At 48.5% G+C, this 11,658-nt stretch overlaps 2 protein-coding genes across 4 annotated transcripts in view; one reads left to right on the top strand and one right to left on the bottom strand.

Moving 5' to 3' along the window:
- The window catches only part of LOC116457480 (uncharacterized), a 114,310-nt gene extending 107,106 nt beyond the window's left edge, over positions 1-7,204 (bottom strand). For 2 of the 3 annotated variants that reach the window (XM_032136689.1, XM_032136688.1), the window contains exon 1: positions 7,050-7,204. In XM_032136689.1, the coding sequence (XP_031992580.1) occupies positions 7,050-7,051 (2 nt within the window). In that variant the 5' untranslated portion in view covers positions 7,052-7,204. The remainder of the gene's footprint in view (positions 1-7,049) is intronic. The other variant, XR_009210841.1, reaches the window with a different exon arrangement.
- Positions 7,205-8,823: 1,619 nt separating this feature from the next.
- JUN (Jun proto-oncogene, AP-1 transcription factor subunit) lies at positions 8,824-10,917 on the top strand. The gene has a single exon (XM_032136524.2). It carries the CDS (start codon positions 9,312-9,314, stop codon positions 10,314-10,316), a length of 1,005 nt encoding a protein of 334 aa, XP_031992415.1. The 5' UTR covers positions 8,824-9,311; the 3' UTR covers positions 10,317-10,917.
- Positions 10,918-11,658: the final 741 nt, after the last annotated feature.

The following is an 11,658-nucleotide window of genomic DNA, read 5'->3' on the forward strand; positions in this document are numbered from 1 at the left end:
TCACCATTTGGCTGTCCTTCCCACAGATATCAGTGGTTGGCCAAATTGCTTTCCAAATTTCAGGCCCACAATATTCCCAGTGATGGGACCCAATGGTGTCCAACCAGTAGCATTTAGTAGAATTACTACTCTTGGCTTTGGGCATCGTGTCCTTACTTTGTGTCTAGAAGTATTTAAGTAGTGAAGATGCTAGCAAAGGAATTTCTGCATTGGAAAAAAGGCAGGACTTGGAAGGTGACCACTAAGGACTCTTGCTGCTTTATGATCCTATAGGTTTTGCAGAAGTTCTGAGTAGAGAGAAGGCATCACCCTAAGTGTGATAATTTATACAACAGTCACACATTCCTCCTTGACAAAAACCTTGAAGAAAATCCAAGAGGACTTCCACAAGGGCTCTGATGTATAAAAAAGATGTATTTGGGTATCTTCTCTGTGCTAAGCATGCTAGATGCTATGGATACAGTGGAGACCAAGAGATACGGTTTTTCTATATTCTTGACACTTGGCATCTAGTGTGTGAAACAGACTTTAATAAGATAGTTTTTATAAAAAACAAAAAATACATAATTACATAAAGAAATATAGAATAATATTTTTTAAAACATTCTATTGTTAAGAGAAAACCACCATTTCCCTGGCCTCAGTTTTCCATGATGGGACAGCTGCTAAAATAACCTTCTTATCCTTTCTCTCCATCCTTTATATATACTCCCCATAGGAAGAAAAGTAATTTGAGTTATCTGATTTCTGAGTTCACAAGAAAGACCCATGCATGCCACCCTCAGAAACTGGCTGTCTCTTTTCAGAGTCAATTCGTCCAAAGGATGTATACACTCACTGTACCTCTGGAGAAGGTCTGCAACTGTCCATCATTGCCAGGAACGAGTAGGTAAGTTTAATGCATGGGTGAAACATCGGTGCTATGGGTTGAATGTTTGTCTCCTCCAAACATCATGTTGAAATTTGATTCCCACCTGTTGGAGGTGGGGCCACATGGGAGGTGTTTGGGCCATGGGAGCAGATCCTTCATGAATAGAGTAATGCCCTCCCTGGGGGTGAGGCAAGGAGTGAGTTCTTCTAGCTCTATTAGTTCTCAGGAGAGCTGGATATTAAAAAGAGCTTTGCACCTCCCCCTTTTCTCTCTTGCTTCCCTTTTGCCCATGTAATCTCTACACACTCAGAACCTCTTCACCTTTTCTCATGAGTAGAAACAGCCTGAGGCCCTTACCAAGATGCAGATGCCCAATCATGAACTTTCCAATCAGCAGAATTATGAGCCAAATACACCTTTTTTTCTTTATAAATTACCCAGCCTCAGGAATTCCTTTATAGCAACACAAAAGAGACTAAGACAATCAGGAAATCCACTGTGGCTTCCTGTTTGCCATACCCTCCAAACCAGTCTGTATTAGCTTTCACATCGATATTTTGATCCCCACTCATCTGATTCCTGTGTCTAACTCTCAGCTGGTTCTTAACTCCAGAAGGTGAGAAAGGGGTGTTATCCATAATCCTTCTCAAAGAAAAGTTATAGGGACTTATGAGACTATGAGGAGAAATCTAATTTACATGGAGAGAGGGCACATTAGGAAAAATCACAGAAAGTCTCTGTCATTTAAGCTAACATCCAAAGAAAGACAGAAATTGGCCAAAAAACAAGGATAGGTTAAGAGGGCTCTTATAAAGGTTCTTAGACAACAAATAGTTTGTCTTATATGAGGAACAAATGAAGGCTAGTGTGAGAGTCATTAGGACTGGTCACCATAGGATTGTGCTTCCTGGTCCCCTTGTGGCTTGGCTGGGCTGGGCCATGAGACTAGTTTTAGTCAATGAATGTGTGAGAAGTGACATGTGACATTTTTAGGAAAAGACACTTAATTGCTGTGATGAGACCCTTCAAAGCTGCCTTTCCTTCTACCACGAGATCTGAAATGTTCCTGAAAGTGGGTATTCCATCAGCCTGGGTCCTAGAGGAAGGTGATGTGATCAGAGTGCTTGCCAACCCTTGCTGGACATATTGCAGGAGCAAGAAAAAAAAAAAACCGTATTTCTTAAGTCACTGAGGTTTGGGAAAAAAATGATTTAATTATAGCATATGAGCATATAGGAACAAGAAAAAAACTTTATTTCTTAAGTCACTGAGGTTTGGAAATATTTTTAATCATAGCATAACTTAGGCTATCCTGATTGATTCAGCCAAAGGCAGTGTGGCTGGAGAAAAGTGCGATGAGAAGTCCTAGCTCTTTTAAGCTAATAGGATGCTTTTAAGGAGGCTTCAGCAGGGGAATTTGACATTTTCCAAATATTATGTATTAAAACAAGGTACTATTGCTACTCAATCATTAAAACACCCCCTTCATTCCACTATGGAAAAGGCTATTTAAAAAAAATTCATCAACAAGCATTTACTGAGCACCTTCTATGCTTTCATATGCCAGGCTCTGTATTAAGCACTGGAGATACAAAATAAGAATAAGACACAGTTGCTGGATTTGGAGTCAGGGATTTAAGAAGACATTTACAAGACCATGTGAAAAACATTCTCTACTTCAGGTATGTACCCAGTATGGTGACAGCCAAAGAGGATAATAACTATTTGAGGTGAAGGAGGAGATGGGGTGAGGGAAAGCTTCAGTGTTTTTTTTTTTTTTTTTTTTTTTTTTTTTTGAGACTTACTCCTCTGTCACCAGGGCTGGACCATGGCCACAGCTCTCTGCAAGTTGCCTCTGAGCTGGCTCCTGAAGGGTGAATAGGAGTTTGCCAGGTAGCCTTTTGATTAGGGATAAAAGTACATGCAAAGACAGGAAACTGTCAGAGTGATGGAAAATGTTTGGGGTGGCAGCGACTCAGAGGAATGGAGGGAATGTGGAGTGCAGGGTGTGGTAGACTGCAATATTATTCAAAAATACTTGCTGCCCCTCCTCACTGACATCAGGCTCGGTCATGTAAATTGCTCTCAGCATAAGCTTTAAGAGCCATGCTTTTTTCTCTCTGCTATGACAGTAATGTTTTAGAAAGAGCGTGCTTCGTTAACCAGGGTCTTTGAGCAAAGATCATGTGTGTAAATCAGAGACGCAACCAACTTATGGTGGATTTATTAGTCTGTTCTCACACTGCTAATAAAGACATACCTGAGATTGGGAAATTTATAAAGGAAAGAGGTTTAATGGACTCACAGTTCCACATGGCTGGGGAGGCCTCAAAATCATGTCAGAAGGCAAAGGAGAAGCAAAACCACATCTTACATGGTGGCAAGCAAGAGAGCTTGTGCAGGGCAACTCCCATTTATAAAACCATAAGATCTTATGAGACTAATTCATTACCATGAGAACAGTATGGGGGAAACTGATCCCATGATTCAATTATCACCACCTGACCCCACCCTTGACATGTGAGGATTATTACAATTCAAGGTGAGAGTTGAGTGAGTACATGCAATATGAGTGAGAAACAATTCTGTGATTGTAACCCAGTAAGATTTTTGGATGGCTAACACAGCATAACCTAGAGTATATGGAGGGGTGCATTTCCAGCTCTTTGACTTCCGGGTACCTAGTAGGATTGCACTTTCCTGCACCCTTTAAGTAAGGCATGGTCATGTGACTAATTTTAGCCAATAATATGTAAATACAATAAAAAGTGTCATTCCTAGGAGGGAGCTTTTAAAGCTAATTTGAGTTCACCATGCTTTCTTTCCCCTGCCAAACTGATGGGATGATTGTTGAAGCATGTATCAAGATGAAACCTTCTTCAGACTAGGTTTCTAAATGAGCACATTAAGCAGAGCCCTGTGAACTTGAACATGTAGTATGAGCAAAATATAAAATTTCTTTGTTAAGCCACTGAGATTTTAGGATTGTTTGTTATGGCAGCATAACCTAAACCATCCTGACTCATATAAAAATTGGCTACTAGATATGGGTTAGTGTAATAACAACAATAAGCATAACAACAATAAAACTAAACAATCATTTAGAGGGCGATAACTAAGAACACTGCTATCAGAAGCTGAAGGGATGGTGATCTGTTTGATAAACATATCACCTGTGATATTGTAGAAGACAGATCACGAACCTGATGAACTAAAGAAAAGGACTGTAAAACAGAAAGTGAGTAGTGTGTGTTGGTGGCTGTTGGATGCATTCTGAAAGTTACTACAAGCCATTCAAAGATGAACTCAGAAAAATTTGGCCTGTTTGCAATCAGGAATGAAATGGAATAGAGAAAACCTATAAATCCAGGGACTTACATCGTTAGAAGAGGCAATTGTTTCCCAGTTCCAACTAGTAAAATATAAAATCAAGAAATACTTTCAGCAAGAAAGGACTTGGAAGAAACTAAGCTTTGAAGTAAGGATCAAGTCACAGAGTATGAACCTACTATTAAAACCTCAGGATAGGAGGCCGAGGAGGATGGATCACCTGAGGTCGGGAGTTCGAGACAAGCCTGACCAATATGGAGAAATCCCGCCTCTACTAAAAATACAAAATTAGCCAGGCGTGGTGGCACATGCCTGTAATCCCAGCTACTCAGGAGGCTGAGGCAGGAGAATTGCTTGAACCCGGGAGGTAGAGGTTGCAGTGAGCTGAGACTGTGCCATTACACTCCAACCAGGGCAACAAGAGTGAAATTCTGTCTCAGAAAAAAAAAGGATCAATTAAGATCTTACCCAGCATATACTTTCAACTGGACAAAATGGCTCTGGGAAAAGGAAGAAAGGTCTAACTCTCCCACCAAAACCCAATAAGCCCAAAGTGCTCAAAATCAAGTGAAGAGCAAGAGAGTGAGACAGCAAAAGAGAGACAGAGGAGTCAACAGGCAGGAGAGCAGGAAAGCAAAGAGATACGGCAAGCCAAAGAAGTATGTCTGGAAAAGAATTTTGTGGCTATTGGCACATGGAACACCTTATATCAGATAGATAAGAAGCCTACCTACACTTATCAAGACTTAATGTCACTCTGCATCTCCCCAACTTTTAAAAGCTTATTTAAAAGCATATTTTCCAATGCCTGCTTTAGCTGTGGAAAAGGAAGACTCTCCAAGGGCAAATCCAGGAGTCATGGAAAACAATAGGCAGGGCAGCTTGGTGCTGTGACTGGATGGGTCTTTAAGGTTGATTCCCTTGAATAAAGAATGAGGGAATTCCACCAGGGGAAGGAGAGTAGACCAAACATTTGGTGAACAGAAAGGGAGACAGAGTCTTTAGTGTTATTCTCCAAATATTCCTGGAGAGCCCTTTGAGACACCTGGTAGGATTATAGTGATCTCAAGTTAGGCATGGCCATGTGACTGCTTTGGCCAATGATGTATGGGCAGAAATGATGTGTGCCATAAGTGGATGCTCCGACAGCCATGATGTTCCGAGTTCCTTCCCCACAGTCAGGATAGCTGTGAAAAGGGGTATCAACACAAGGCCTCCTTCAGCCTGAGCCCTTGAGTGGCTACAATGAGCAGAGCTACCCTGCCAACCTACAATGGTCATGTAGCAGAAATGACCAACTTTCACTGGAATAAGCCACTGAAATGTTAGGGTTGTTTGTTAGGGCAGCATAACACTGCCTTTCCTGACAGAACTAGGAGTGAGAGATAAGGCTGGAGAGAGCCGGAGTTAGATTGTGAAAAGCCCCTTCTCCAAGGCATAGGAATCGGAACTTTCCTGGTGGTAAGGAAAAGCCAATGAAGGCTTCCAAGCAGGGGCGTTAACATGAACAGATTTGTTATTTTTTTGGATAAAATATGCTATTTCTCAACATAAGGAGAAGATCAGCCTACTAAACCACATGAGGCAGAGAGGAACACACAGAACCTTAGGCAAAAGATATATATTTATACAAAGTCCTAAGTCTTGAAATTTCTAAATACAGGAGCTCTGAACGGAGTTACAGTCAGAGAGGATCAGGCAAGAAAATTTCTTCTATGCCACAAGCGCTATTTCCTGTGCAGATAACTAATACTCCATAAGAAAGTTTGCCAGAGTAGAGAAAATACAAAGGAATGTAACACAGACCTGAGGTCAATTTCCAGCTGCCTGTGTGACCTCAACAAAGATACTTAACCTCTCTGGACCTATTTCCTCACATGTTAAATCTGGATAATAATATATGTCTCTCAAGACGGTTGTGGGGAGAAAACAGCGTATTTAAATTGCTTAGGAGAATGCCTGGCAGATAACAAGTGTTTAATACATGAAACTTATTTTTATTACTGTTATTAAAAAATATTTAGAACACCAACTCCCTGATTACAACAGAAAATGATTCAGGGCAACAGACAGAGGAGAATGTTCTCTCCTTGAGGAAGTAACTGGATCTTGTCATCACTGTATACCTACCCCACCCCCTCCCCAGCTCAGTGCCTGGCTCACAGTAGGCTTTCAGTTACCCTCTGCAGATCAGTGAAAGCTAGGTGAGTGCCCGGAGTGGAGAAAAGTTGGCAGGTTTCCCACTGATACCAGCTGCTGTTGGTTTCTGAACACTCAAAGCCGCAAATACCTTAGGGCTGGGGGCAATGAACCCAAGGCTGAATTCCAAGTTCAGAAGCAGCGAAGTCTGAATTTAGAACCTAGGAACTTAAACTGCTGCAGGTCCAACTTCAAGCCCCAGTTCTAGACAGAGGCTTGGGAAAGAGCTGACTTCTAACCCTGTTCCCCCTCTCCTCCTCCCCTCGATGCTTCTCACAGGAAAGTACACCTGGTCCTGCCAAATCACACTCTTATATCCTGGCATCCTATCCAGGCTCTGCGAGGATGGAAACTGCGAGGCAGGGGAGGGAAGCGGGCTGTTTGGCCACCACCTCCCTAGTGCTGCAGACGACCCTGTCACACTAACTCCTGGCAGCCCAGTGAGGTGGACGGCACCGGCCCCACCTGCAGATGAGGGAAACGAAGCTCTGAGGAGTTCCGTGATTTGCTTGCTTCACACTGTGGCAGCCTGGCCACGAAAGAACCAGGATTCCCGACTTCGGGATTCTTTCCACCACACACTTTCGTCCCTCAGGGGTGGGGGGCGGGGGGAGGATAAAATAACAACCGCGGAAAAGGAACCACTTACATGTGTCTAGCGCTTCCTACAGGCTACCCAGGATATGGGCCCACCACCCGGCCGGGAGTGCAGAGATTTGAAGTCCAGGTTCTACCCCGGGCTCCGAGTACTACTGCGTGACTTTATGCTAGTGTCCGCCGCCTTCTGGGCTTGTTTTCCCGGAAGCAACTCGGCGCGGATGGAGTGTGTGTGTGTGTGTGTGTGTGTGTGTGTGTGTGCGCGCGCGCGCGTTATGTTGTGCGTGTTGTGTTAAGCGTGTGCGTGTTGTCCGGGGGCGGGAGGGGGAGTAGACTAACACCGGGGTTCCCCGAGTTTCGGATCGCCTACACGCTTGTTCCCATCTGGACCCTGTTACCCACTAATTGCGCCCACTATAAAAACTGCCCCTCCGAGGCAAAGCTGTGAACCCCCGCGCCCTTTCCCCCACGGTCCCAGAGGATGAAGTGGGGTGCAACGGAGACTCAGCTGAGCGTCCAGTTTCGAGCAATACAAATCTCTCGGCTCCTGGGAGCAGCCAGACGACCCCGCGGACCGTCGCTCCTGAACTTGACCGAGATGCAAACTTCGGAGCGTTCTCAACGTGAGGGGCCGACTCTCGGGAGACCGCCCCCAAACTTAAGCACCCTTAGGCTCACCCCCAACTGGGACTTCACAGAGCCACCTTAAGGGCGGTACTCCCGCCCCCCGGAAGTGCGGGGGGGGTGGCAGCGTACTTGGACTCTCAGCCTCCAGCCCCGCGCGGTGGCGGCCGCCAGTGGATGACTTCGGGCCCCACGAGTGGGGAAACAACCACCACCCCTAGCCCGCATCCCTGGCCCAAAACAACTGGCCACGTTCCCCGGCCTCCCGGGTCCCTGCATCCCCCGCATCCCAGTCCGCAGCCGTGAACTTGAGCCCCCCCTCCGTCAGAGGTTGCGAGCGTCCGCCAGCTCGCGGCAGCCACCGTCACTAGACAGTCAAACCCCAAGACGTCAGCCCACAATGCACCGGGCGGGCCGGGAAAAACGGCCCGGGGAGGGGACCGGGGAAGAGAGGGCCGAGAGGCGTGCGGCAGGGGGGAGGGCAGGAGAAAGAAGGGCCCGACTGTAGGAGGGCAGCGGAGCATTACCTCATCCCGTGAGCCTCCGCGGGCCCAGAGAAGAATCTTCTAGGGTGGAGTCTCCATGGTGACGGGCGGGCCCGCCCCCCTGAGAGCGACGCGAGCCAATGGGAAGGCCTTGGGGTGACATCATGGGCTATTTTTAGGGGTTGACTGGTAGCAGATAAGTGTTGAGCTCGGGCTGGATAAGGGCTCAGAGTTGCACTGAGTGTGGCTGAAGCAGCGAGGCGGGAGTGGAGGTGCGCGGACTCAGGCAGACAGACAGACACAGCTAGCCAGCCAGGACGGCAGTATAGTCCGAATTGCAAATCTTATTTTCTTTTCCACCTTCTCTCTAACTGCCCAGAGCTAGCGCCTGTGGCTCCCGGGCTGGTGTTTCGAGGAGTGCCCAGAGAGCCTGGTCTCCAGCCGTCCCCAGGAGGAGAGCCCTGCTGCCCAGGCGCTGTTGACAGCGGCGGAAAGCAGCGGTACCCACGCGCCTGCCGGGGGAAGTCGGCGAGCGGCTGCAGCAGCAAAGAACTTTCCCGGCCGGGAGGACCGGAGACAAGTGGCACAGAGTCCCGGAGCGAACTTTTGCAAGCCTTTCCTGCGTCTTAGGCTTTTCTGCGGCGGTAAAGACCAGAAGGCGGCGGAGAACCACGCGAGAGAAGAAGGACGTGCGCTCAGCTTCGCTCGCACCGGTTGCTGAACTTGGGCGAGCGCGAGCCGCGGCTGCCGGGCGCCCCCTCCCCCTCGCAGCGGAGGAGGGGACAAGTCGTCGGAGTCCAGGCGGCCGAGACCCGCCGCCGGCCGGCCACTGCAGGGTCCGCACTGATCCGCGCCGCGGGGAGAGCCGCTGCTCTGGGAAGCGAGTTCGCCCGCGGATCCCGAAGAACCGCTGCGCCCGAAGAGCGCTCAGTGAGTGACCGCGACTTTTCAAAGCCGGGTAGCGCGCGCGAGTCGACAAGTAAGAGTGCGGGAGGCATCTTAATTAACCCTGCGCTCCCTGGAGCGAGCTGGTGAGGAGGGCGCAGCGGGGACGACAGCCAGCGGGTGCGCGCGCTCTTAGAGAAACTTTCCCTGTCAAAGGCCCCGGGGGGCGCGGGTGTCCCCCGCTTGCCAGAGCGCTGTTGCGGCCCCGAAACTTGTACGCGCAACCCAAACTAACCTCACGTGAAGTGACGGACTGTTCTATGACTGCAAAGATGGAAACGACCTTCTATGACGATGCCCTCAACGCCTCGTTCCTCCCGTCCGAGAGCGGACCTTATGGCTACAGTAACCCCAAGATCCTGAAACAGAGCATGACCCTGAACCTGGCCGACCCAGTGGGGAGCCTGAAGCCGCACCTCCGCGCCAAGAACTCGGACCTCCTCACCTCGCCCGACGTGGGGCTGCTCAAGCTGGCGTCGCCCGAGCTGGAGCGCTTGATAATCCAGTCCAGCAACGGGCACATCACCACCACGCCGACCCCCACCCAGTTCCTGTGCCCCAAGAACGTGACAGACGAGCAGGAGGGCTTCGCCGAGGGCTTCGTGCGCGCCCTGGCCGAACTGCACAGCCAGAACACGCTGCCCAGCGTCACGTCGGCGGCGCAGCCGGTCAACGGGGCGGGCATGGTGGCTCCCGCGGTAGCCTCGGTGGCAGGGGGCAGCGGCAGCGGCGGCTTCAGCGCCAGCTTGCACAGCGAGCCGCCGGTCTACGCCAACCTCAGCAACTTCAACCCAGGCGCGCTGAGCAGCGGCGGCGGGGCGCCCTCCTACGGCGCGGCCGGCCTGGCCTTTCCCGCGCAACCCCAGCAGCAGCAGCAGCCGCCGCAGCCGCCGCACCACCTGCCCCAGCAGATGCCCGTGCAGCACCCGCGGCTGCAGGCCCTGAAGGAGGAGCCTCAGACGGTGCCCGAGATGCCTGGCGAGACACCGCCCCTGTCCCCCATCGACATGGAGTCCCAGGAGCGGATCAAGGCGGAGAGGAAGCGCATGAGGAACCGCATCGCTGCCTCCAAGTGCCGAAAAAGGAAGCTGGAGAGAATCGCCCGGCTGGAGGAAAAAGTGAAAACCTTGAAAGCTCAGAACTCGGAGCTGGCGTCCACGGCCAACATGCTCAGGGAACAGGTGGCACAGCTTAAACAGAAAGTCATGAACCACGTTAACAGTGGGTGCCAACTCATGCTAACGCAGCAGTTGCAAACATTTTGAAGAGAGACTGTCGGGGGCTGAGGGGCAACGGAGAAAAAAAATAACACAGAGAGACAGACTTGAGAACTTGACAAGTTGCGACGGAGAGAAAAAAGAAGTGTCCGAGAACTAAAGCCAAGGGTATCCAAGTTGGACTGGGTTGCGTCCTGACGGCGCCCCCAGTGTGCACGAGTGGGAAGGACTTGGCGCGCCCTCCCTTGGCGTGGAGCCAGGGAGCGGCCGCCTGCGGGCTGCCCCGCTTTGCGGACGGGCTGTCCCCGCGCGAACGGAACGTTGGACTTTTCGTTAACATTGACCAAGAACTGCATGGACCTAACATTCGATCTCATTCAGTATTAAAGGGGGGAGGGGGAGGGGGTTACAAACTGCAATAGAGACTGTAGATTGCTTCTGTAGTACTTAAGAACACAAAGCGGGGGGAGGGTTGGGGAGGGGCGGCAGGAGGGAGGTTTCTGAGAGCGAGGCTGAGCCTACAGATGAACTCTTTCTGGACAGATGAACTCTTTCTGGCCTGCCTTCGTTAACTGTGTATGTACATATATATATTTTTTAATTTGATGAAAGCTGATTACTGTCAATAAACAGCTTCATGCCTTTGTAAGTTATTTCTTGTTTGTTTGTTTGGGTATCCTGCCCAGTGTTGTTTGTAAATAAGAGATTTGGAGCACTCTGAGTTTACCATTTGTAATAAAGTATATAATTTTTTTATGTTTTGTTTCTGAAAATTCCAGAAAGGATATTTAAGAAAATACAATAAACTATTGGAAAGTATTCCCCTAACCTCTTTTCTGCATCATCTGTAGATACTAGCTATCTAGGAGTTGAAAGAGTTAAGAATGTCAATTAAACTCACTCTCAGTGCTTCTTACTATTAAGCAGTAAAAACTGTTCTCTGTTAGACTTTAGAAATAAATGTACCTGATGTACCTGATGCTATGGTCAGGTTATACTCCTCTTCCCCCAGCTATCTATATGGAATTGCTTACCAAAGGATAGTGCGATGTTTCAGGGGGCTGGAGGAAGGGGGGTTGCAGTGGAGAGGGACAGCCCACTGGGAAGTCAAACATTTCAAAGTTTGGGATTGTATCAAGTGGTATGTGCTGTGACCATTTATAATGTTAGTAGAAATTTAACAATAGGTGCTTATTCTCAAAGCAGGAATTGGTGGCAGATTTTACAAAAGATGTATCCTTCCAATTTGGAATCTTCTCTTTGACAAGTCCTAGATAAAAAGATGGCCTTTGCTTATGAATATTTATAACAGCATTCTTGTCACAATAAATGTATTCAAATACCAATAACAGATCTTGAATTGCTTCCCTTTACTACTTTTTTCTTCCCA

This window comes from Hylobates moloch, unplaced genomic scaffold (genome assembly GCF_009828535.3).
Source record: "Hylobates moloch isolate HMO894 unplaced genomic scaffold, HMol_V3 SCAFFOLD_18, whole genome shotgun sequence".
Taxonomy (NCBI): Eukaryota; Metazoa; Chordata; class Mammalia; order Primates; family Hylobatidae; genus Hylobates; species Hylobates moloch.